General features: G+C 43.5%; 1 protein-coding gene across 2 annotated transcripts in view; it reads right to left on the bottom strand.

Moving 5' to 3' along the window:
• The window catches only part of LOC129716546 (T-cell leukemia homeobox protein 3), a 79,655-nt gene that overhangs the window by 939 nt on the left and 51,098 nt on the right, over nucleotides 1–27,618 (bottom strand). Inside the window, exon 3 of one of the 2 annotated variants that reach the window (XM_055666374.1) lies at nucleotides 26,639–26,867. In XM_055666374.1, the coding sequence (XP_055522349.1) occupies nucleotides 26,639–26,867 (229 nt within the window). The remainder of the gene's footprint in view (nucleotides 1–26,638; nucleotides 26,868–27,618) is intronic. The other variant, XM_055666375.1, reaches the window with a different exon arrangement.

Raw genomic sequence — 27,618 nt, 5'->3', positions numbered from 1 at the left:
CGTAATTTGGAAACCCGCATGCCCGCCATATGTTGCCCCCAAACAACAATGTTAGACCTAAACGTTTCATAATACTAATTTGCTCTAGGATAAATCTTTTGCCATCGCTCGAAAATGCTCAGAACAGGTGTTAATTGCTTGAAACAAAGCACACATATAATTAGGCAGACATTTTAGCGCGCCCGGCTTCACGGGAGAAAGATAAATGGCACATGCGGTGTGAAACGGGTTAAAGTGTGCCAACTTTGGCGCTATCGTGCTAATTTATGGCTTTCGAATTAAGTTTAATGAATTTTATAAAATATGAAAATTTCCGCCTAACGTCGAGCAGCGGCAGGAGCAGGATGAAGACAGATAGAAGGCAGACAGCGGATCGGGGAAATCTAATTGTTTGCGTGTTTTGACGCCTGGCAAACCACATCACCGTGCCGTATGCATGCTGATTTCTGTCAGCGACTGACGGCGGGGGATGATTTATGCGGCGAGCAAGGCTTTGAATCAGCATTAAATTTGATTACTCCCGGTTCAGGCGGGTAGTACGAAACGGTTTATTCGATGACAGCCGTCCGAGTAAGCCATCCATTCGACCGAGCCCTCCGACAAAATAGGCAACTGTTATCGGAATTAATTTTATAGATTTCAATTATTTACAAACAGCCAACATGGCTTGATATATCCCTCTTAGCTGCGAACCATGTGGCCATTCGGTTGTGTGAGTTGGGGAATTACTAATGCATAAAAGTTCGAACCGTCAACTGAAAACGATCGTCACCGCTTGTGTGTGGAAGTTTACCTCGTTTAAAATCCTTCTCGTCTCGGGCACCACGCTGAATGATTTATCAGCGTACTCACTTTTCACATAGACTCATAGACACACACACACATGCGCTTGTTACCTGTCAATAGTGTGTCGGTTTTTTATCACTTCTCGAATGACTTTATTTGCTTATTGCTTGCATGGCGCCGCCGTCGCCATGGCAATTAGTTACTATACAGAAAAATTCCAACCCCTGAATTTTCTGGACAAGATATGGTGATAGTTTTAAACGTTTTGAACCGATTGATTCTAATTCTCAACAACAATAACATTATCAAGCCTGTAAGTCTCCGGACTTTCGAAGCAAAAAAAACGCTTCATGGTGAAATTCAACTTTGTTATTAGAGATAGTTGTCTTCAAAGGCGATATAGCGATTCGGTTTCTGAATTTTAATACCATTGATTTGCTTTGTTCTTGCAGCAATCGATTTGAAAATTTCCTATCCACGCATTCGCCTAAATGCAAAAAATGTAATTTGAGTATTCGAACTACTGTTGTACTATGTAAAATTAAAATGCAAGAAGGCGTTACCCTCCGATTTGTCTGTTTCTCCTTTGAATCGTTTGCTGAAAAACAACAAGCTCTTACACTGTTGTCGGTGGAAAATGGAAACAGCGAGCCCATCGCTAATAGCGAATTTCTTTATTCCACCAGCTCACCTCGTTTTGACCTGGAAGCGCACTAACTGCTGTCAAAATCCTTCTTTATTCGCTCGATTTTGACCCAGTTTTGACCTGCCGTGCTGCCCGAAGCGCGCTGTAAAATTTGTCAGCTTCAACCCACCACCCCACGTGCTAAGTTCGTAAACAATTATCTGGCATCTCTTTCTTATTTGCGTCTTAAATGGCGATAACGTTTCATTATTCCTCGGCAGTTTTGCCCGCACGCAGTGGAATAAAGAAATGCGCTATAAGAAAGAGCGATTTCACCCGTTATTTACCCCCTTACGGGATCTCCTAAAACTCCAGGCGGAGCTTTCTAAATTATCGCTGGGACCTCTCTACAAATTGAAGGTAACAAGCATACCAACGTGGTAGCGTTGTGAGAGCAGCTCGATGATATCATGGAGTTTGTGTTGTGCTGTCGAGAAGGGAGAGACAAAGGTGACTGAAAGGGCGACGAAGTTGGTCCAAACGGACACCGGTACGTTCGCGGCGGTCTGCACTTATGGGAGGGACGCTAAGCGAACGAGACAGTCCCTGGGAGAGATGGCTCCCGGGGGCACCAAAAACTGTCTAACCGCAAACAGCCCTCAAGGCCAGCGTGGCAATGCGCAAACAATCCCTAATGTGGCAACTAAGGAGCAGCAGGTCACAAAACCGGCCAAGAGCGACGCACTCATCATTAAGAAAGGAGAGTCGAAGTACTCGGAAATCTTTAAGGCAAAGAAAGGTGATGCGAAGTTGAAAAATCTAGGGGTAGATGTACGTACGCCGATCCCACAAGAAAGAAATAATCCTTGAGCTTCGCAAGGAGGTCAAAAATGAGGGCTCAGCCTATCAAGCAATGGCACATCAGGTGTTTGGAAAATGAGTGCAGGTTCGAGTATTGACGTCGGAGGTGACCCTATAGGTTAAATATCTGGACGAGGGTACCGAGGCGAGCGAAGTTGTGGACGCCCTTAAAGAGCAGTGTGGAGTGGTGGTTGCCACGGAGGTAGTTCGACAGCGCCGTGTGGCTCCCGTCGGCGGATGGATTATCTACCATCTACCATCATCTACCAGCCACCAGAGATCTGCTACCTGGGTTTTGAGAATGGACATAAATCATTTAACTGCAAGGGCTGAACAGGAGCTGTAGGCGCTGCGGCGCTGCAGGCTACAAAAGTAAAGACTGTGGAAAGCCACCGAAGTGCTTGGCGTGCGCTGTCAAGCGTGACACAAAGCATATAACTGGAGGCCCGAGGTGCATGGCCGGCAAGCCGGTCAACAAGCCACCAGCGTGAGAGTAACACAGCTAAATCTGAACCACTGCTAAGCGGCCCGGCATTTCGGATCCCTCCCAGAAAAGGCAATTGGATATCGGACGACTCCGGTATAGCGGTAATATAGACGACGAGCAGGTACCCGGTTCAGGAGGCTGTGTCAAACTCAAACAAAGAATTCGCGGATGCCCTAGTGGATGTAGTGTATTACTGCAAATGCTATGCTCCAGTGCGTTGGTCTACCGAACAGTTTGCAATGATGGTCGACCGATTTACCGTCGAGCTGATGGGACTCACACCGTTGGTGGTGGCGGGTGACTTCACCGAATGGGAAGTTGAGTGGGTAAGTCTTCGCACGAGCCAGAGGGGTCGAATCTTGTTGGAGGCTTTGATAAAGCTCAATATAGGTTTGGCCAACGTGGTTATCAAAACTATCAAAAGTACGCAGTAGAAACTGCGCGGAGACGATCATCGATGTGACGCTTTGTAGTCCAGGACTGATTACGAATTGGAATGTAGACAACGGTTACTATTACCGGTAACATAGCGACCACCTGGCTGTCTACTATAGCGTAGACCAAGACACGAGACAGCAAGCAGCGAATAGAAACAACACCCAAGCCCCGCGATGCAGAAGTATTTATGGAGGCTATCAGGTGTAGCACGAGGCGAGCAGAATTCGACGCCCAAACACTGATCAACTAGTTACTATAGTTTCGCGGGCCAAAGAACCGCCAACCTAGGAATGGAAGGCCCCCTGTCTACTGGTGGACCGACGTTATACCAGACCTTCGCAGAGCATGCCTTCAAGCGAGACGAAGGACGCAACGCGCTCGAACCAACAAACAAAGGGTAGAGCGCCATGCGGCATTTGGTCACGCGAGGGTGGCGCTTAAGAGGGCAATAAAATGTAGTAAACGAGCAAGCTTCGAAAACACTAACCCGTTGGATGATGCCTACAAAATAGTGATGGCCAAAACCAAGGATGTGATGGCACCAGCAGAACGATCACCAGTGCTGCTGGAGCGCATTATAGAAGGACTCTTTCCACGCCACGAGCCAAGTCCTTGGCCTCTGGCTGCTGAGCCACTTCACCGACGTTCCAGAATCTCAAACTCAGACCAGAGGTGGTCAGGCTACCTACCGAACACCCAATATATAAGTGACACCGGCAGTCGCACCGTGGCGAAGGAGATGGCGACGATTACGAACGAGGAACTCATTGTGATCGCCAATTTCCTAAAGGTAAGCAAGGCACCGGGTCTGGAAGGGTTCTCGAACTTGGTTATGAAGAAGGCCATTAAAGAGGGTTCGGACTATTTCGGGTAGTGTGCCTGGATGACTGTACGTTCCCAGAGAGATGGAAGCGACAGAAACTGGTCTTATCACCAAAGGCAGGGAAACTACCTGGTAATTCGTCGGCATACAGACCGATATGTCTGCTCAACACGGTGGTTAAGGTGCTCGAGATTGTTATTCTCAACAGGCTAGCTAGATGCACCGAAGGTGTAAATGGTCTGTCGAGTAACCAATTTGGTTTCCGAAAAGGTAAGTCCACGGTGGACACTATCCTGTCCGTCACCAAAACAGCAGAGGCAGTCCAGCGCAGATGGGGCATTCGCTATTGCGCAGTCGTCACACTAGACGTGACGTTCAATAGTGTTAGTTGGGATTCTATAGCTCACTCGCTTCGGAATCTCCACATCCCGGTGTCACTGTACAAGATTCTGGAAAACTACTTCGAGAATCAGGTGCTAGATTACAGCACGGACGCGGGTCAGAAATGCATCCTGAATACCGCGGGGGCCCGCAAGGTTCTATCCTGGGTCCGTATTGTGAAACGTCATGAACGACGAAGTGCTGAAACTAAAGTTTCATTTAGCGGTTGTGATCGTTGACTTTGCAGACGACATCCCACTTAGGGTTTACGGCGAATCGATCGAGGAGTTGAGTTGACGACTTCGCAGTCCAAAGCGTCGTCGAAGACTGGATGCGCTGTAGAAAACTGAAGCTGGCACATCATAATACGGAGGTTATAGTTGTTGATAATTGTAAATCAAAGCAGCAGGCGTCGGCGATTGCACCATAGCTTTCTGAAGCTGCCTGAATGCGTAGACACAGAGGAGACCGCTAAACACGTCTTCTTTGTTTATCCTCGCTTTGCACGCGCGAGAAGCGACAGGGTGGCGATGAGCAGGTCAGATACTACTCCGGATAATCTAGTGTGGAGGATGTGCGAAGAACCGAATACATGGAGGGCTGTTAGTGCGGCCGCCTCTCAAACAGTTTTAGGGTTGCAAAATAGGCGTCAGGTTAACCACCGACACGCCAGTGTTAACTAAATTGCTAGTCTCCAGGTAGTTAGCTAAGAGGCTAGAAAAAAAGGCATAAGAGAGTGGTTTTTGTGGGTCACACACTTTTAGTGGAACCTTACACTACTCGAGGTTGGTCTCTCGGGTGTTTGGCAAGTGAATTTTTCTCTCCCGCCTGAGAAAAAAAAGGATACCAAAATCCTGTATCCATCCCACCTCGAATGAGTATCAAGAAGCGGGCGACCTACTCGCAAAGCATCAGGCGCCCTTCTACACACACGAGCACATATCAACCACCAAAAATTGGTACCGCGTGGTTTAACAGCTTTGGCCGCTTGGTTTTAAGCCGGATGCTTAAACTGTTGTGTTCTTGGTACATTCCACTGAAAACAACAACATGAAGCAACTCCGAGGTTCCAGTCGTTGAAGCCATCGTCAAACCAGTATCCGGAAGACACCTTCCAGCGTACGGTTGCTCTCGTCGGTCCCCGTAGATCAGCTTCTGGTGAATATCGTTCTCCATATCGACAACACTACTAAAAATTACATAAGGTTGTGCACTGGTAACCATGAGCAACCGACTGACCAAGGTTACCCAGAAGTGAACACAAGATCTACGGAACCAAAAGCTCCGCCAGATCCCTTCAAACTCCAGACCCTACTGGTCTCTAGCAAAGGTTTTGAAAAAGAGGCCAAAACTCATACGAGCGCAGTCCGTGTCATCACATAATTTGGGGTGAAACGTCGTTAGCCCTTTTGGGCTGTCAAAGAGTTTGGTCCCGGTGGAAGCAAGAGTGACGGCGAATGAGTTCATCGGTCTAGCGAGGAGATTGGGATTTTATTTTTTTTTTCAATGTAAAGTTAGCTAAAGTCATCCCAGAACAAAAGCCGGGGGAAGATCCTACTACTCCTAAGAGCTAATGCTCCATCAGTTTACTCTCATCCCTCTGTTTTCCGTCTGAATGAATCACCGATGAGAATGGTGTCCCTGAAGAACAAGGGTGGGTCCACCTCAATCAATTATTAACAGCGTCAAGCGGAACAAGTCGGTATCCACGACGACAGCAATGGCGCTCTTGGACATTGAAAAGGCTTTCCACAATGTGTGGTGTACAAGCTGCATACAATTACAATTTTTCGATGTATTCAGGTGACAACCATAAATAACGTAACGCAAAAAACCCCACCCCCATGTGTAACATAACGTAACGCCCCCGCCTACCCCTTCATAAAAAATACGTAGGGAAAATTTGCTAAATAAAAATGTTCATTTCAGGAGAAAAACTATAACCTCTATAGAGCATCAGAAATTATCTTTCAAACGAAGCTTTTTGAGTTTCCTGTCATAAGTCTAGAACTTTTTAGCTAGAGTGATATTAGTCGAACAATGACTTATATGTCGGTACAAAAGAAGATGAATCAAACAAACTGCCTGGGAGCTCGTCCAATTGTAACTGTCGCGGTGTCTATATTCGGCAGAGCCGACGACTATACAAGCATGACAGACAGGGCAGTCCTCATGACTTTCTTTTGTTTTGGTTTTTTTACTGTAATGAATCTACTCCCCATGATGCGATTAAGGAAACCCTTGCTTTTAGCGCGCGCAGGCGAACAAACGACGCTCAACGTCCGTTGGCTTCAAATCATAGGGAGCCCAAGTTCACTGTTTTTCAATCATATCCAACGCATGTAATCGCTTGGAAATGGTTTGGTTACCTTACCCCCTAAAAACCTAAGTAAGCTGTTCCTTCGTTTGGCATGGATCCCCATTCCGGCGCTAACTTGGAGGCGGAATTCCTCTAAGTTAGCGTTTTCGAAAGTTTTTGGCCTTCCTTCACGCGGACAGTCATCAATATCGAACTTACCGCTTTTAAAGAAACTAAACACGGCACGTTGTTTCACTCAGAGAATTTTTTTAAACTCTCGATGCGCTTCAGCCGCTGGTTTTTAATCAAATGAGAAAAGTAACACGCCGCAACAAAATCTCTAACGTGTCAAAGCGCTTTGCTTACCATATGTCTAAGCTTGGTTCATTACGTTTTAGATATGTCAAAATCGATCAGCACCTAATGCTGGCGCCAACTATTGACACGTATTAATAAAACCGTGGTCATTTCGTTACATTTTTGGCTGTGCTCTGGTTTTGAGTGCGGGCAGATGATTCACAAATAAAATATCTGAAAAACAACTGTTTTGGCCATCCAGGAACTAGGAAGTACCAGGAGTGACAGTGTTGAGATTTTCATCGTATCTCAGTGAGAAAAACTTGTCGCCAGTTAAGCAAATGTTCATACTCTGCAATCCTTGCACCATGCATTCTGTTCACTTGAAACGACATTCCAAAGCTGTTTATTAGTTGCGTCCGTTTTCTAATTATAAGTTTCTTTGACATAAGCCATGATTTTCTGTTCAAACTCTTATCTTTTGGTAACAGCATCGTCTGCAAGTGACGTTATTCATACACTCCCATCTCAAGTATTTCTTAAAGATCTTGAGTAATAACGTATAAGCAGGCTTTCGAATACACCGACTCTTCTATCATTTTCTCCTGATAAAATAATATGCTAGAGCGATCAAGTGAGCTGGTGAATATATCGCAATTGTTCTTTGGGGAATCCTGTTCTGTGCTCAATATCCTACTGCGCTGTTTTGCTGCATTAATCCTTAGTTCACTGTAATGTATATGCTCTATTTGAACGGAGGTAGAAAGAACCGATCAGAGTAACATCTGATTAACAATTTGAGCCGATCGGGTGGGTTTACTCTGCTCACAAGTGTGTAGTGTCATTTCCTGCTCTGCCAGCTACTGTGCTAACCATGAGGCAATGTAATCTGTTTTTTAATATTCGCGTTGACGGCGTTGCTGGTATTTGCTGAATTTTTGCAGGCAAACAAGAAAAAGGAAATATATTTGCTTCTCTCATCACGCACATTTTGATAATTACATATGAAAGTTCGCGTAGATGAGATCAACCTTTAAAGTCTCTTACCACCGTCAACGCGAAACGCATTAATATCAATGTTTATTAGTAGCCAAGCTTGTCTACTGCATCATTTAGGTAAAGCAGAGAAAATCCTACAAAACCCGAGGGCAATTTAATTCTATAAAGGATTCGTTTGAAACCACAATTGGATTTAGAATTTTTACTCCGCACAGTGGGGCAAATTGGTCCGTTGGCGCGACAAAACCTCATAACTCCTTAGCAGTTGTTTCCACAGTGTTCATATCTTCGGCAGTGTTGTTCACCATAAAAACATCTTATTGAAAAATGTGTTCAGGTAACTTTAATTTTTTTTGCTACAGATGGCGCTGACATCTATCTTCTGAATAAATGGTGCTAGCCATTTTGTTTCTTTGGGAAAGTTGTTTCAAATTTCAGTAATGAATTATAACTGGGAATTAACCCTCTAGTGCCCAATGCCGCCATTTGGCGGGCTTCAGTCGAAGTTCCGAAAAGCTTTAATAAATACTTAAAAAGTGTTTATAATGGTTTATTATGATTTTATCGAAGTCCGTTTAGAAATTAATTTGGGCACTAGAGGGTTTAGTACATATGTTTCACTCTCAGATATATTCGAACTTTCGAGATATCATGAAATTAATTATTGAAGGTTTGTAGTTGCCTTTGTATAGTTTTTTGTCAACCTATGATGTGTCATCATATTGGAGAAAGAATATAAAATATAGTTTTAATGTTATTGTTTGTGATAAAATGTTTCATTGTTCAATTAAAGATTAGTTGGTCATGTTCCCTTTCTAAGAGCTCCTCTTGTTTAATTTTATACCATTTAACATGAATACTAAACGCTTACTTTTGTTTAAAACACTGTTCACTCAATAACAAACTGTTTCCTAGTACTAATAATTATTTCCGAGGGGTCGAAATACTACTGGACGTCAGTTTCTAAAGACCCCCGAACACAACCATGGTCGTGTTGCCTACACCGGCATTCAGCAAAGCCTATTGTAGGAAAAACATCGATACGGACAATGCTGAATGACGATTTTTTACATGAATTGACATGAAAACAATCGTTGCGAAAACTTGAATTACTCGGTAAGTCGCAACTAGTAGCAGCTGATTTTTGGTTTAGTACTAGCCAATACCTTGTATTTTAGTACAGTAATAGTGTCATAGCAGAACAATGTAGAACTTTACGTTTTTCATATTGCCGAAAATGAGGAAAAATTACAAAAAAAACTTGTTTTACACACTATGACTCCTACGAACCTATTTTCAACAAAACTGTCTTAATATCACATTACCTATTAGGGTTAATATGGGTTAGCTATTTAATTTCTAAGTATTTGCATGCCCTACTGGAAAATATATTTGAAAATTTTTTCTTCCATTTTACAAGCCTTGTAAATCCTCACTTTCACAATATTATAGCACATTTTCTAAATTATTTTTCAAAGTGAATTATCATGATTTCCAGTCGATAACATTTCTACTGCAAGTAGAAAATAAAATGAGGCATGGAAACTGAATTTCATGTTTTTTAGTTTTGTCGCGACTATTCTGGGTTCTGCCCCACAGTGCTCCGTCGAGAACTGAGCAGCTGAAATCAGTGCTCATTCAATCGGAGATGTTTAAATTAATGTTTCTTTTTGCACCATGAATCTGCTCTTTCTTGGATTGCGTTTATAAAAGTTCGTGGTTATGAAAATGGCTATCTTTGATGTTTTTTGCTTAAGAGCTGTATCAAATCAAGCAAAACTATGAGTTGAATGCATATGCAGCACGTGTTTGCTGCCTACTGGTATCAAGAGCAATAATTTACATCCACACATTTCAACGAAGAGGGGTATTCTGAAGCCTGCGTATAAGTGGCACTACATACGTGGTATCTTGGTGACTTCAATTATGTTGGAGGCATATTGGCTAATTGTGTTCGCATAGAGTTCAATTAGTTCATCAGAGTTCCTTAACTGCTGGTCGTTGGAATGTTATTTTATGTATTTTTCAGATTTTTCATTATTACTTCCATCCAAGCAGCTTGGCCAATAAAAGCTGACGTTAGAAAAATGTCTCATCTCGGAGTACATTACGATTGATCGATTGACCAACAAACTAAGAGTAGACATTTTTCCCATCCAAGCCTCTGCTCCGTTTAGCTGCGTTCTGTACTGGGTATGTAAAAGGCAATTAAATTAATAGGCCGCCTTTTCTTTCCGAGCCAGGCAGCAAACTTTTACTCTAGAAAACCACAGCATCACATGTGAACAATATCAAATCAATCAGCATGAATATTTCACGCCGAGTGACATAATTCGATTAGGTGCTTCCAGAGCGCGCTGCCATGCGGTAACGAAAAACAAAAGCCAAGCCATAACTCAGTGTGTCACATTGGTGCTTGCACGTGTTTGTTTAATAGCTTACGAAACAGGAAAGAGTAGTAGCTGTTTAGTTTTATTTAATCACTGAATCACTTGATTAGATCGCTTTCAATATCGTATCACACAAACATACACATGAACACGAAGCTGGTGAATATCATCACAGCCGGCTTTATCTACTGTTTCTATTTTTTTCTTTAGCTGCCAAGCTCACAATTACAGTTGGTTCGGCAAAGATTTCGTTCGCCTGCTTTCTTCCCAGTGGGACTGGGCGGCTGGATAAATAATTGATGACACAGCAAACAAACACACGAGCCCTAGCGGTTGCTGTAGGGTTAAGATGCGACAATTTTCTACAAGGTATCTCACGTCCCGTATCCCAACTGACAAGTGAGAACGCTGACGACCGAAGGAGGGGTAGTTTTACTTATTCATCGGGCTTTTAGAGGATCCACTAATACCCGGTAACGGTTAGATTTGGATTGGATTGGAATTGGTTGTTGGCGATTTCCAACCACTTACCAAGCGGGGTAATCGATGGCAACACAGTATCTGGAGGAAACCTATGTACAATCGAAAACATTTATTTTGCACACCTCGAGAGTAAGTCCCCTTCCGGCGGTGTAGAACCGACGGACAAACAGTTTGTCGCTTTACGTACGAGCTGCCAGTTGGTTCACTTTGGACTGGGAGGTGTGACAAAGCTAGTCGCCCATGTAGCATGTTTCACAGGGATTTAATGCGATTGGAATCGGATTTGTCAAATAAACAACTCAATTATGGAGACTGTCTGACCGAGTCGCTCGTCTGGACTGGAAATCTCAAGCGTCTACCCATAACGTCTGCTCTAATAGACTGTAAAGTGTAAAGTGAGTAAGGTAGCGTTGTAGTTTCTATATTATTTCCCGAAAAAAAAACAAACAGTCATTCGACAACTTTTATTTAGCATATGTCGAACAGGAGCTTAGAAAAGAAATCAAGAAGTTGCTATTTAAGGCTTTGAAAGTCGGTTGTGGAGAACTTCACAAGAATATTGCTGGCGATCAGTACTATCGACCCCGTCGCTGCGTTTGTACAACCAGACTTCATCCATTCTCTTGATTTTCTGTCATCTATCTGTCAAACGCCTAGAAGAACTAAACTTTTTCTCACAAATACCGCTCTCTGGTCTCTGGCAAAAGCATATGGTATGATGCACATTGAAAGTAAACTAACAGTTGTTGAGAGGGGAGAAGATTGTTTTCTCTTTAAGATCAAGATGAGCAAAACAACTATTATTCAACAAAATGGAGAAACATTTTAACCGACCTGCATTTGAACTCGTTTCATGTTGCTCGAAACTATTGTGATTCGAAGGGAGCATTTTGGGATATGAAATAAATGAAAATTTGGATTCATCTGAATTTTGGAAAATCTGAGCATGTTTTCGAAGAGTGACGTGTTTACTGTTTATTCGGAAATATTACAGTCAGTTTTCAGTTCCACTCTCAAGAAAATTGCAATGGATTCAAATAGAAAACAAATAAGGGTCTTGCACCTGCCAGGATTGACTACCATCGAGATTAGGGGGAAACTGTCATTATTTTTTCGGACGAAAAGTTGTTTACTCTGGAGGCAACTTTTAACAAGCAAAATGATCTTGTTCATGGAGCATGGGGAGATATATCGACCAAAGGGAAATTACCATTGCTATTCATTGACAGGGGCGTGAAAATAAACAAGGAGTACTACTTGAAACACGTTTTCAAAGACCATTTGCACCCTTTCGGTAAAGACAGTTTTTGCTTTCAACAGGATTCAGCACCAGCGCATAAGGCATTGATCGTTCAGAAATGGTGTAAGCAGAATTCGCCTTGTTTCATCCGTTTGTCTGAATGGCCTGCATCGTCACCGGATTTGAGCCCGCTTGACTTCAGGATTTGGAAATACATGCTAGGAAAATTTCCCTCCCAGCTGGTCTCAAGGTGCGTTGCTGGCCTAACAAGCCAGTTGTCGTAGGTTCGAGTCTCGGCTCGGGAGAGACTGTTGGTTTCAAAAGGATCGTAGCGCTAGCCTCTCAATTGTCCTGTACACTTAACAGTTGGCTCCGAAATCTGTGTATAATAAACAGAAGGTCGTGTTCCGAAACGGAATGTAGCACCAAGGCTTTGTTTTGCTTTTTTTGCCTTTCTCCTAGAAAGGTATAGTAATCACTTGCAAAACCGAAAGTATAAAAGTGCTCTAAAGGGCCGAATAGCATATATCAGTCGACTCAGCTCGACGAGCTGAGCATTTTCTGTATGTATGTGTGTGTGTATGTGCAGATTTTTATTCTCACTCAATACAAATTTTTACGTCGATCGGTTCGGTAGTTTTCAAGCCTATATGGATCAAACAGACAGACAGACCGGACTGCATTTTTATATGTATAGATTACAGCATCAATTTTTTAGAACCTAAAGAGTGAATACACATTTACTGAATTGAAGCGTTCATGTAAATCTATTTTTACAAATAATAAGTTTAAATGAGAAAGGCTGGGTCTGACCACTAGGTGGATTAATTTAGGTTTTTGCTAGGAAAGTTGGACGACGTTAGGCATTTGAGTTTGGACGCATTCAAAAAAACGTTTGGTGAAAATTTGGCACGAAATGCTGAACGAAGTTGTGCGTGCGGCTTGCAATGACTTCGAAAAGCGTCTATGGGCCGTTATCAAACACGAAGGTGAATTCAACTAAGTACATTGTAATTTTATTACTTGTAGATGTTATTGAGATCGATTCCGAAGAGGAATGAAAACTGGGGTGAGTTTTATGACATAAATAAAGTGTATCACTTTCACGTTGCCACCCTGCATGCCAAAACATACGACATGGTCTCTTGCCTCCATCAAATTCCCGTAATATAAAAAATATAGTGTGAATAACCATAATAGATCATTATGTGCCGAGCACGCATCAGTATCGGACGTGTTTGGTGATAGCTCCGATAGAATTGTGCATTGTTTGCCTGGTCGAGTGGAATTTAATCGAGTTCAAGGTCGCCCGCCTTTGTGCAACTGTTTCGCATCGTGATTGCCAGCTGGTGTGTAAGCCGATTGTGCTACAGCAGTGGACACAAAAGAGGAAAAAGAAGAAGCCATCAGTTGACAGTGCAGCTGTGTCGCTGTGAAGAGTGATCTCACACCCGGCTCGCTGCTGGTGGCTGTTTGGTGCTGCTGTATTGGTGCTGCTGACTGTAACGGCTGCAGCTTCGAACGATCGGACAACCAACCTTGCTGGAAAGGAGAAGCAAACAGGTACGTGTTCTTGTCGGCGCTAGTGCGCTAGACTTAGCGCGATGGATGTAGATCCCTCGCCTCCCACGCCTCCCACGCCACCATCCCCGAACCCCTCTGACCCTGGCCCTTCTGTTACCCCCTCCCCTGTTCATTCTTCAGTCCCCTCTCGCCCTAGGCTCTACCCAGACGGAGCCCAGGGCAGCTATACTGTCTATTTTCGGCCAAAGGCGGGACCGAAATCGAAACATGAACATTTTGCAGATTTTGAAAGTCCTGACGAAGGAGTACAAGAGCGTGACCGAAATTTCCAAGGTCCGACCTAACAAGCTCCGTGTCGTGGTCAATAATCTGAAAGAGACCAACTATATAGCTTGCTCTGAGCTCTTCACTCGCGAGTATCGCGTTTACATACCCGCACGAGACGTGGAGATCGACGGTGCCATAACCGATTCGAGTCTGTCCGTCGAGTGTATACTGGAAAGTGCCAAAGGGTGCTTTAAGAACAAAACATGTCCCGATGTAAAGGTGCTCGACTGCAAGCAACTGCGGTCAGCATCGATCATCGCTGGCAAAACAGTATACACTCCGTCAGACTCGTTTCGAGTTACGTTCCGGTCAGCACTAGAGATGGTCGGGTACGGGTATTTTTACCCGATACCCGTACCCGACCCGTACCCGACGGGTTCGGGTCGGGTTTCGGGTAACGCCAAAAAATATTTTTCGGGTTCGGGTCGGGTACGGGTTTGAAAAATTCTCAACTGGTCGGGTACGGGTCGGGTACGGGTAATTTGATTTTCGTGCATTATGAGAATTGATTTATTATTTTCTAGCCTAGGTGTTTTAGCATAGTTTTGGTCTGGGAGGGAGAAACGGATACGAAGCAGCACGAAGTTGCATCGGTAACGGTCTCATTGATTTCTATAGAAGAATGATTGCATTTTTCTTGACCGTGGACTCATTCGAAAAATACTTATTATGATAATATAACTCCATCATAAGTAAAGCAAATAGTATGCTGGGCTTTGCTTAGCGATTCATTACACTATCAAACTATTGTGTATTACATATGCTAGACCTATTGTAGAATATTGTAATCTTATATGGATTAGTCCGAAAACAATTCCTTCTTTACGCGCTTCGCAACTTAAATTGGACTGCATTTCCTCTGCCATCATATGAAGCACGATGCATGCTCATTAATCTACAAACACTTAAACGAGTCTTGATTTTCGTTTCACAAAATAGTGAGATATAAAATTGTAAAATTATTGCAGCTCTGCGCAAGTCTACGTAAACATAAATAAACTCAAAAATCTAAAGAAACTGACTCGGAAAATCTGTGTTTTGCATACAAATTTGCACATTTAGTATTCGTGATGTTCGAGTCATACTCGGGTTACAGCAGTAAGATAGTTACACGCTATCAAAATTTTCAGCAGTTTATATGAATCATACGTATGCGTATACAAAATAAATAATTGAAATCCCTGATCAATTTTAATATGAGGTAACTAACGGAACCCAAATTCTCCGTACACAGTTATTAATAGATATTTTGCTGCGTGATAAAAATGATCAAATTTTTCAACATCAGACGAGCGGACGTTCTCAGTGATAGATGCTACGCTGGATTCTTGGAGCACCAATACATCGCCTGGAACTCTGGTTCATTAACATTCGTTCACATGAACACTCGGGTCTAGCCTAACTCCGGCCATCATCTCGAGAAACCACATATGGCAATCAGTGCATAAAATGTGCGAGGTAATCAGGTATTTAAAATAAAATAAAATAAAAATCCAGGACGGGTCGGGTACGGGTCGGGTACCGGCAATTTCGGCATTTTTTTCTCCCGGGTACGGGTCGGGTACGGGTATTTTAAACAAATCAGACTTCGGGTTCGGGTCGGGTACGGGTTTGAAAAATCTCGATGAGTCGGGTACGGGTCGGGTACGGGTAACCAATTTCCCATACCCGACCATCTCTAGTCAGCACTACCAAGCCACGTCTCGATCCACCGGGTTCGTCTCCCTGTGCGATTATATGTGCCTCGCGTCATGAACTGCCTGAATTGTAAGCAGTTAGGCCACACCGCCGCCTACTGCTGCAATAAGGCACGTTGTGGCAAGTGTGCTGAAAAATGCATTCACTGTGGGGAGAGTTAGCATGAGCTCTCGACATGTGCGGTGTACATGCAGCGCAGGGATAAAATAAAGAGGTCTCTCAAAGAGCGTTCGAAGCGTTCGTACGCTAAGATGCTGAAGAAGACCGTTACCACTTCTCCCATTACATCAAACCATTTTGAACTGTTGTCCTCTGATGAAACCGATTCTGACGATTCACCTGCGGGAACATCTTACGCCAATCCTGGGGAGTCTAGAAAGAGGAAAAATATTTCCTCTCCTAAACTTCCCAGGAAAGGTCCTAAGATTTCTCAAGGTGAAATTAAAGTTACAAACAAACCAAACAGTTCTGCGGAAAAACCGAAGCAAACTCCTCCTGGGCTTGCAAATTTAAAGTCCCAGAAGGAGTTCCCAGCACTGCCAGGAACATCTAAAACCCCAGTTGCTCCTTTTACACTCCCAGTTGATGAAACAAACTCTGGATTAGTGAAATGTTCTGACATTGTGGACTGGATTTTTGAAACTTAAATGTACCCGATCCAATTAAAATTTTTCTTACAGCATTCCTCCCAACAGTTAGATCATTTTTGAAGCAGTTGACTACCCAATGGCCCCTCCTTGCAGCGATTGTATCCTTCGATGCTTAATTCATCTGCGTATATAAAGGATTCTATCTCTGTCTTACAGTGGAATTGTAGAAGTATTTTACCAAAAATTGATTCATTTAAAGTTTTGATAAATAAAAACAAATGCGATGCATTTTCCCTTTGTGAAACTTGGCTTACTTCAAATATTGATTTCAACTTCCATGATTTTAATATTATTCGCCTTGATCGAGACACTCCATATGGAGGAGTACTTTTAGGGATAAAAAAGTGCTATTCTTTCTATCGTATTAACCTCCCCTCGATTCCAGGCATCGAAGTTGTCGCATGTCAAATGACAATACAAGGTAAAGAGCTTTGTATTGCCTCAATATATATTCCTCCCAGAGCACAAGTTGGGCAACGGCTGCTCTTTGATTTAATAGAACTACTTCCCTCCCCACGTTTGATTTTGGGAGACTTCAACTCTCATGGCTTGGGGTTCCCCCTACAATGATAACCGCTCCTCTATAATCTATTACCTTTGCGATGACTTCGACATCACTATTTTAAACAATGGTGAAATGACACGTATCCCGAAACCTCCAGCGCGCCCAAGCGCTTTGGATCTATCCTTATGTTCGACGTCGCTACGGTTGGATTGCACATGAAAGGTAATCCTCGATCCTCGCGGTAGCGACCATTTGCCTATTCTTATTTCAATTACTAACGGGTCAACTCGCATGCGACCAGTTGACATTCCGTATGACCTCACACGGAATGTCGATTGGAAGTTATACGAGGAAATGATTTCAAAAGCGGTCGAGTCGATTCAACATCATCCACCACTTGAAGAATACAATCTCCTCGCGGGCTTGATTTTCGACGCCGCGATGCAAGCCCAAACGGAGAAATATCCCGGCGTAACGATCAAAGAACGGCCTCCCACTCCGTGGTGGGACCAAGAGTGCTCCGATGTCTACACGCAAAGATCCGACGCGTTTTTGGCCTCCCCGAAGGGAGGTTTACCTGGCGACTATTAACGGTATTCGGAGCTTAATACCAAGCTTAAAAGCTTGGCTAAAGCAAAGAAACGCGGATATTGGCGTCGGTTCGTGAACGAGACGTCGAGGGAGACATCGATGAGCACTCTTTGGAACACAGCCCGAAGAATGCGAAATAGTATAACGGTCAACGAAAACGAGGAGTCTTCAAGTCGGTGGATATTTGATTTTGCCAGGAAAGTATGTTCGGACTCTGTTCCTGAGCAAAACATTGTTCGCGATGCGTCTCCGGGCCACGACGCGATAGAATCACCTTCTACGATGGCAGAATTTTCAGTTGCCCTCCTGTCCTGTAACAATAACTCACCTGGGTTAGATAGAATCAAATTCAACTTGTTGAAGAATCTACCCGGCAATGCCAAAAGGCGCTTGTTGAGCCTGTTCAATAAGTTCCTGGAGCAAAACATTGTACCGCAGGATTGGAGGCAAGTGAAGGTGATCGCCATCCAAAAACCAGGGAAACCAGCTTCTGATCACAACTCTTATAGGCCGATTGCAATGCTATCCTGTATCCGGAAATTGATGGAAAAAATGATATTCCGTCGTTTAGACCATTGGGTCGAATCAAATAGTCTGCTTTCAGATACTCAATTTGGCTTCCGCCGTGCCAAAGGGACGAATGATTGTCTTGCGTTGCTTTCAACAGATATTCAGCTGGCGTATGCTCGCAAAGAAAAAATGGCGTCTGCGTTCTTGGACATTAAGGGGGCTTTTGATTCCGTTTCTATTGACATTCTTTCGGGTTTTTTCCAATTTTGAACAATTTTTTGCACAATTTGTTGTCCGAAAAGCACATGCATTTTACGCACGGCGATTTGGCAACTTTTCGCATTAGCTACATGGGTCTTCCCCAGGGCTCATGTTTAAGCCCCCTTCTTTACAACTTTTATGTAAATGACATCGACGAATGTCTGGCAAATTCATGCACGATAAGACAACTTGCAGACGACAGTGTAATCTCTGTTACAGGAGCCAAAGCTGCCGATTTGCAAGGACCATTGCAAGATACCTTGGACAATTTGTCTGCTTGGGCTTTACAGCTAGGTATCGAATTCTCTCCGGAGAAGACTGAACTAATAGTTTTTTCTAGGAAGCATGAACCTGCTCAGCTCCAGCCACAACTAATGGGTAAAACGATTTCTCAGGTTTTGGTACACAAATATCTTGGTGTCTGGTTCGACTCTAAAGGCACCTGGGGTTGTCACGTGAGGTATCTGATGAAAAAATGTCAACAAAGAGTGAATTTTCTTCGTACAATAACCGGATCGTGGTGGGGGCCCCACCCAGTAGACCTTATAAGGCTTTACCAAACAACGATATTGTCTGTAATTGAGTACGGGTGTTTCTGCTTCCGCTCCGCAGCAAACACACATTTTATCAAACTGGAGCGGATACAATATCGTTGTTTGCGTATCGCCTTGGGTTGCATGCAATCGACCCATACGATGAGTTTGGAGGTCTTAGCTGGAGTACTACCATTGGGAAACCGCTTCTGGAGCCTGTCTTCTCATATTCTTATCAAATGTGAGGTCTTGAACCGTCCCGTGATTGAAAATTTTGTAAGGTTAATCGAAATTAATTCTCAAACCCGTTTTATGACATTGTATTTCAATCACATGTCCCAAAATATTAACCCTTCTTCGAATATTCCAAATCGTGTCGACATATCAAATACTTCTGATTCTACTGTGTTTTTCGATGCATCCATGATAGAAGAAACTCGTGGAATCCCGGATCATTTACGCGTGCAGCAGATCCCCAAATTTTTTTCCAATAAATATCAAAACATCAACTGCGACAAAATGTTCTACACTGACGGATCACTTCTTGATGGGTCCACTGGCCTCGGTATCTTCAATAACAATTTAACCGTCTCCCATAAGCTCGATAATCCTGCTTCTGTTTACGTCGCAGAATTAGCTGCAATTCAGTACACCCTAGGGATTATCGAAAAAATGTCCACGGACCATTATTTCATCTTTACGGACAGTCTCAGTTCCATTGAGGCTCTCCGATCGATGAAAGATGTTAAGCACTCTCCGTATTTCCTGGGGAAAATACGGGAGCATCTGAGTGCTTTATCCGAAAAATCGTATCAGATTACCTTAGCGTGGGTCCCTTCTCACTGCTCGATACCGGGTAATGAGAAAGCGGACTCTTTGGCTAAGGTGGGCGCAACAAACGGTGATATTTATGAAAGACCAATTGCCTTTAATGAATTTTTCGCATTTGTACGTCAGAATACGATCATCAGTTGGCAAAATTCTTGGACCAAGGGGGAACTGGGAAGGTGGTTACATTCCATAATCCCCAAGGTATCGACGAACCCGTGGTTCAAGGGGTTGGATTTAGGTCGGGATTTCATTTGCGTGATGTCCCGGCTTATGTCCAATCACTATAGATTTGACGCGCATCTCCGTCGTGTTGGGCTCGGGGAAAGTGGTATCTGTGCCTGTGGTGAAGGTTATCACGACATAGAGCACGTTGTTTGGTCATGCCCTGTACACCGTGACGCCAGGTCTAAATTAATAGTTTTCCTTCAGGCCGAGGGTAGACAGCCGGCTGTTCCTGTTCGTGATGTCTTGGCGAGCCGTGAACTATCCTACATGTCCCTTATATACGTTTTCCTGAAATCCATCCACGCCCCAGTTTAGTCCTATCCCCTTCCGCCTACATCCAACCAAACGACAAGAACACGTTAAGACCCCGGATCCGAAAACAGCAATCAGACCCGCACGATACTCTCAAGGCCCGAGGGAGACAACCCAATATGCCAGTCCGTAATATCCTGGCCCAGCAGCGGAACATATTCAATATGCTGCTTACCTATAGCAATGGAAAACCATCAAACAACAAACCAGTGCTTTAATGCAAAACATTCTAGCTTTAAGATAGATTTATTTTCAGCTCGTAGTCGGTAGCGAGGATAAAAAATTTGCTTTTAGTTATTAAGATACTTTAGAAAGTAAGCTACCAGATATAATTGGCGCCGTTAAACATTGAATTGTATTTGTGCCGTGTCAAATAAATTATAGATGAAAAAAAAAACATAATAGAACTAAAATTGGGTTAAAGGAACATATCATTTCGCCTAGGTTGTTTTGTGCAAAAGTAATGAATAATTTTAAGTTAATCCAAAAAGCGATGCTTTTTTAAGCCGTAAAGAATCATATATAGGGATTTTAGGATTACTTTTTTAGCCAGATTCACGCACAGATATCAACTTGGCGGGTGTTTTAAATAGTGTTCAAACTGTGAATCGAATGGCGCTTTACCACGAAGACTAGCCCGTTCTGTGGGGTCCGTAAGATCGATTTCCGGTTGGCTTTCATGGTTGAAATGACGTCATTTATTCATTCTAAACAGTGGTATTGATCTACGCACAGTCTTGAGTACAGGGCAACACACCAGAAGAGAAAAAAAAGACCAACCGGTGTGCGTGTTAACTGATTCGGAACCAGGTTGCCTTTATTTATATTTTTACTCTTACTGAGTTGGGATGGAGGTTTCTTTCCTTTTCAGGTTGATTTGACTGATTGCCGCTCTTCTTTGGCGCTTCAGTTTTAGGGGCCGAGAACCACTCCCTTCTATTGTGTGATGGTAGGCAAACGAGTAAACATATGCTTTGCGCTTTTGTCTTGTTGTTCGGTTTCTGTTTTCTCCGTCGTTCAAGCGTAGCGGCGGCAGGGGCAATTTCCTCACATGGAGGTAATAAAATGAGTTTTTTTTTTCACAAACGCGCCCTGTTAAATTATTCAATGTACGCTTGAAACCCAACCAGAAGCAGGCTTCGTTTAGACAATGAATTCAGAATGAGTTCGGAAATAAAGAGCGCAGTTCGTCGTTCATTTCGGGGCCGGCCGCCATTGTTGCACTAATTGACACGAAACGCGTGGACCTTCGGCAGGGAGTATCGTTCTCAATTTTGATCGGCACGACGGAGGGGGTATTTTTGGAATGAATCGATCGTTTAAGGATGAAGGTTGGCTTTGTTAGGTATCCTGCAACCACCGCACCGTGAGCCCCCATTAAATATTAAGTGTGGCTCGTTTAGTCAAACGATTTTTCGCCCCCGACGGCGGCGACAGGACGTTGGAAAAGAGTTTTTCCCGCTCAATGCTAGAGCTCTTTTTCCGCAGTATGACGCCCCTGTGGAGGTAAACCACTTTATTTAAGTAGGAAAGCATGATTTTAACATTTTTCTTTGCTGCGAGCTGGTGTTGTTGTTTTTTTCATTCTACCTGAGAATGGAGGAGTTTGGGAGACATTTTCCGCTGATGAACAAGTGAGCAGTTGGATAAACTTTTTTGACACTTTAAAAGACTTTCACTCCGCTGGGCGGTACAGAAACGAGAGAAAGGTTTTTGCATTTTTAATGGGTCTCAAAGTTGAAGCACTTACAGCCGCTTCTGTCCCACGTGGAAAAAAATGTTCGGTATTAAAACGTCATAATGACAGGAGATGATGCTGGTAGTGGTAGAAATGATGTATGGTTATGGTTGAGCGCATTTTAAAGTGTTCCGGTAGGAGAATCTGGCACAAACAGAAATCGATTTTCTCCATGATGCAGGCAATGGCTGTTGTAAAGACTTTATAAAACCAAGATAATTACTATGCAGGTACGGGAAATAAAAAACAAATTAAGGTACATAGAAACAGAAAGAAACGGAAAAAATCGTCTAGCGCAACAAATCTTAAAGGTGACAAATTATCGTGACATGCAGCTGGGGGACAAAAGTCGGCTCCAGTTAGAGAAACTGCAAGCGAGGGTCAGTTGACAGTTAACAAGCGGTACAAGTGTGTAAACAACATTAGTTCATACTGCCTCGATTTGCATCCAGCCGGAGTACGTCGTCTTTCTCCAGCAAGCGACCACCGACGAGAGCTCAGGCATAGATGATGACCACCAACAGGGAGCAGCAGCAGTGCCAATTCGGGAAAAAGTGCAATCAAATCAACGGTCGCGAAGAATGCTCGAAACTCCCTTCGCGGCAGAATCGGAGAACAGTTATTCAATCAAAGCCGTATCGATGGCTCACACGGCCAGCTGTCAATTAAGAATGCCAATCCGCCGTCCGCTTTTTGTGCACTTTCTACGATCGCCGACGGTTGTGTATCCTGGAAGCCGGATTGGACTGTGTTTAATTGAAATTCAATTAAAAATAACATAATTTTACCATAATCGAATCGAATTGCGAACGATGGCGGTTTTCCAACGTGAAGAAGCAAGAATACAACCAAAAAAAAACACGACCCAGGTTGGTCAGCATCCCGCTGACGACGACGACGATGATGGCAGAGCAAACAAGCAAAAAGAACATCCCGGGAGCAATGAGGACGCAAATTGCATTGCCGTTCGCCGCTGCCAAACCAAAGAAATAAAAGGCCAATTGGAATGCGTTGTGTCTGGCAGCACAGTAGGCGAGAAATATTAACAAAGAAGGCGGGCTTTTTAACGTAATTTATACGAAACAATTAGGTGAGCAACAATTACGAGATTAACATTTCTAATTACTGAATTCTGAATAATTCATGCTTTCATTATATTTTTGTTCTGCTGGGTCACCGTCGGTTTTGTGCGGACGGTGCTGCAGTTGGCATCGCATGTTCCCAATGGTCGCGTCGTCGTACTCACTGTAATCAGCTACCGCGCGATGGCGCAGGATAAAGGACACGGCAGCGTTCGGAAAACGGCTTGGAATAAATTAAATAATAATAAAACGGAACGTAATAAAAGTTTGTTTTTGGTCGCAGCGGCGACATGGCGGTTTATAGTCGGTCCCTTTTCTGGCACAACTTGGTTCGTAGTTGATTATAAATTTTGTTTCCTTGCCAGGCACACAAGCCGGTAGGCAAGCAAACGTCAATTAATCACACCGAAACTGACGGAGAGCAGCGGTTTTCCGAAGGTATTCAAAAATCAATTAATTCCACACTGCTCCGCACGCTGCTGAAGGCAGCCATCTTTTAAAGCCTTCCCAAAGCGACGTCGGGAGCAACTTTTCGGTGCAAGCAGACTTAATTATCTAAATGGGAGTAATTACATTAAATTTTATCTTCTCGCCTCTAGTCACAGCCCCTTAAGGAACAGACATGGCGGAAAAGTTTTATCCTTGGGGAAGGCTCTCTTAAGGACTGAAAGCATCAACAGACTAGCCCGTTCTGTGGGGTCCGTAAGATCGATTTCCGGTTGGCTTTCATGGTTGAAATGACGTCATTTATTCATTCTAAACAGTGGTATTGATCTACGCACAGTCTTGAGTACAGGGCAACACACCAGAAGAGAAAAAAAAAGACCAACCGGTGTGCGTGTTAACTGATTCGGAACCAGGTTGCCTTTATTTATATTTTTACTCTTACTGAGTTGGGATGGAGGTTTCTTTCCTTTTCAGGTTGATTTGACTGATTGCCGCTCTTCTTTGGCGCTTCAGTTTTAGGGGCCGAGAACCACTCCCTTCTATTGTGTGATGGTAGGCAAACGAGTAAACATATGCTTTGCGCTTTTGTCTTGTTGTTCGGTTTCTGTTTTCTCCGTCGTTCAAGCGTAGCGGCGGCAGGGGCAATTTCCTCACATGGAGGTAATAAAATGAGTTTTTTTTTTCACAAACGCGCCCTGTTAAATTATTCAATGTACGCTTGAAACCCAACCAGAAGCAGGCTTCGTTTAGACAATGAATTCAGAATGAGTTCGGAAATAAAGAGCGCAGTTCGTCGTTCATTTCGGGGCCGGCCGCCATTGTTGCACTAATTGACACGAAACGCGTGGACCTTCGGCAGGGAGTATCGTTCTCAATTTTAATCGGCACGACGGAGGGGGTATTTTTGGAATGAATCGATCGTTTAAGGATGAAGGTTGGCTTTGTTAGGTATCCTGCAACCACCGCACCGTGAGCCCCCATTAAATATTAAGTGTGGCTCGTTTAGTCAAACGATTTTTCGCCCCCGACGGCGGCGACAGGACGTTGGAAAAGAGTTTTTCCCGCTCAATGCTAGAGCTCTTTTTCCGCAGTATGACGCCCCTGTGGAGGTAAACCACTTTATTTAAGTAGGAAAGCATGATTTTAACATTTTTCTTTGCTGCGAGCTGGTGTTGTTGTTTTTTTCATTCTACCTGAGAATGGAGGAGTTTGGGAGACATTTTCCGCTGATGAACAAGTGAGCAGTTGGATAAACTTTTTTGACACTTTAAAAGACTTTCACTCCGCTGGGCGGTACAGAAACGAGAGAAAGGTTTTTGCATTTTTAATGGGTCTCAAAGTTGAAGCACTTACAGCCGCCTCTGTCCCACGTGGAAAAAAATGTTCGGTATTAAAACGTCATAATGACAGGAGATGATGCTGGTAGTGGTAGAAATGATGTATGGTTATGGTTGAGCGCATTTTAAAGTGTTCCGGTAGGAGAATCTGGCACAAACAGAAATCGATTTTCTCCATGATGCAGGCAATGGCTGTTGTAAAGACTTTATAAAACCAAGATAATTACTATGCAGGTACGGGAAATAAAAAACAAATTAAGGTACATAGAAACAGAAAGAAACGGAAAAAATCGTCTAGCGCAACAAATCTTAAAGGTGACAAATTATCGTGACATGCAGCTGGGGGACAAAAGTCGGCTCCAGTTAGAGAAACTGCAAGCGAGGGTCAGTTGACAGTTAACAAGCGGTACAAGTGTGTAAACAACATTAGTTCATACTGCCTCGATTTGCATCCAGCCGGAGTACGTCGTCTTTCTCCAGCAAGCGACCACCGACGAGAGCTCAGGCATAGATGATGACCACCAACAGGGAGCAGCAGCAGTGCCAATTCGGGAAAAAGTGCAATCAAATCAACGGTCGCGAAGAATGCTCGAAACTCCCTTCGCGGCAGAATCGGAGAACAGTTATTCAATCAAAGCCGTATCGATGGCTCACACGGCCAGCTGTCAATTAAGAATGCCAATCCGCCGTCCGCTTTTTGTGCACTTTCTACGATCGCCGACGGTTGTGTATCCTGGAAGCCGGATTGGACTGTGTTTAATTGAAATTCAATTAAAAATAACATAATTTTACCATAATCGAATCGAATTGCGAACGATGGCGGTTTTCCAACGTGAAGAAGCAAGAATACAACCAAAAAAAAACACGACCCAGGTTGGTCAGCATCCCGCTGACGACGACGACGATGATGGCAGAGCAAACAAGCAAAAAGAACATCCCGGGAGCAATGAGGACGCAAATTGCATTGCCGTTCGCCGCTGCCAAACCAAAGAAATAAAAGGCCAATTGGAATGCGTTGTGTCTGGCAGCACAGTAGGCGAGAAATATTAACAAAGAAGGCGGGCTTTTTAACGTAATTTATACGAAACAATTAGGTGAGCAACAATTACGAGATTAACATTTCTAATTACTGAATTCTGAATAATTCATGCTTTCATTATATTTTTGTTCTGCTGGGTCACCGTCGGTTTTGTGCGGACGGTGCTGCAGTTGGCATCGCATGTTCCCGATGGTCGCGTCGTCGTACTCACTGTAATCAGCTACCGCGCGATGGCGCAGGATAAAGGACACGGCAGCGTTCGGAAAACGGCTTGGAATAAATTAAATAATAATAAAACGGAACGTAATAAAAGTTTGTTTTTGGTCGCAGCGGCGACATGGCGGTTTATAGTCGGTCCCTTTTCTGGCACAACTTGGTTCTTAGTTGATTATAAATTTTGTTTCCTTGCCAGGCACACAAGCCGGTAGGCAAGCAAACGTCAATTAATCACACCGAAAATGACAGAGAGCAGCGGTTTTCCGAAGGTATTCAAAAATCAATTAATTCCACACTGCTCCGCACGCTGCTGAAGGCAGCCATCTTTTAAAGCCTTCCCAAAGCGACGTCGGGAGCAACTTTTCGGTGCAAGCAGACTTAATTATCTAAATGGGAGTAATTACATTAAATTTTATCTTCTCGCCTCTAGTCACAGCCCCTTAAGGAACAGACATGGCGGAAAAGTTTTATCCTTGGGGAAGGCTCTCTTAAGGACTGAAAGCATCAACTTGGGTATTAGCCGTCTTCTTTCATCTCCACTGTCAGAGCACTCTTGGATGAAGGTAAGATTCGACCGAGCTAACCTCAAAATTTCTGCGAAAGCCATAAGGTTGATGACGGCTTGAAAGCAAGCCGGTTGTCGAGGGATTTGTTGCCAGCTTCGTTGCGATTAGAATGTGATTTGTTGGAGCGAAAAACTTACCGCCACTTGGTCCGCCGGTTCTGGAACCACGTCTTCACCTGGGCGTCGGTCATCTTCAAACCGCGCGCTAGTGCGGCTCGCTCCGCGGATGCCAGGTACTTTTGCTTGTGGAACCGTTTCTCCAGCTCGGCCACCTGGATGCGGGTGAAGGAGGTGCGCGGCTTTTTCCGCTTCGGTGGCGTTCGGTTCTGGTACGGGTGACCGATCCGGCGGGCAATGGGAAATGCTGCTGAAAGGGTATTGAAGTGGGAAAATACATGAATTAGTGTACATAGGAGTTTGAACTAGCTTTTCTCATACAAGTTTTGTCATTTATTGAAATATCTTACACGATAGATATACAATTACAGTAGTTTACAGCTACACTGACATACACTGCATTTCTGATAACATTTGTGAAAAGTGATCTCTTGGAGATTAAGCTCCTATTAACAAGAAGAACATTTTCATATAGAGAACAATCTTTTTGTTCGTATGGGGTTCATATTGTAACGATTGATAAAATCAATTGCTTTTGAAACGATTGAAAAAATCTACAAAACATTTCAATTGCATTTGTGACAGCTCTTGGGTCCTTTTAGAATGATGTACAAGTGCCGTGTCGAATAAATATTGTGTAAACAAAAAAAAAAAGGCATAAGTTTTTACTAGTTTTAGGTGATACTCCAGATTATCCCATTCTGAGAACTATACTTTGACCAGTTTATAATCTTAGAGACCAAAAATACACACACTTTAGACCTGTGGTACCTCGATTATAGTTTCGGTTTTCACATCGTTAACTATACCTTTCTAGAAGAGAGACAAAAAGAATAAAATACGGAAATGTTACTAGTGTGTACGGTCACTGACAGGCGGCCATGTTGAAAAAGTACGCTCCATTCGACGTTGAACGGTGAATGAAGAATAAATCTTCGTTTCATTAAAATCTCGTTTAATTTTTATCGGTACGTTAACATATTTACCGCGAGGTTGACCGA

The sequence above is a fragment of the Wyeomyia smithii genome, chromosome 1 (genome assembly GCF_029784165.1).
Source record: "Wyeomyia smithii strain HCP4-BCI-WySm-NY-G18 chromosome 1, ASM2978416v1, whole genome shotgun sequence".
In the NCBI taxonomy this organism is placed as follows: domain Eukaryota; kingdom Metazoa; phylum Arthropoda; class Insecta; order Diptera; family Culicidae; genus Wyeomyia; species Wyeomyia smithii.
This window is presented reverse-complemented; position numbering and strand designations above follow the sequence as displayed.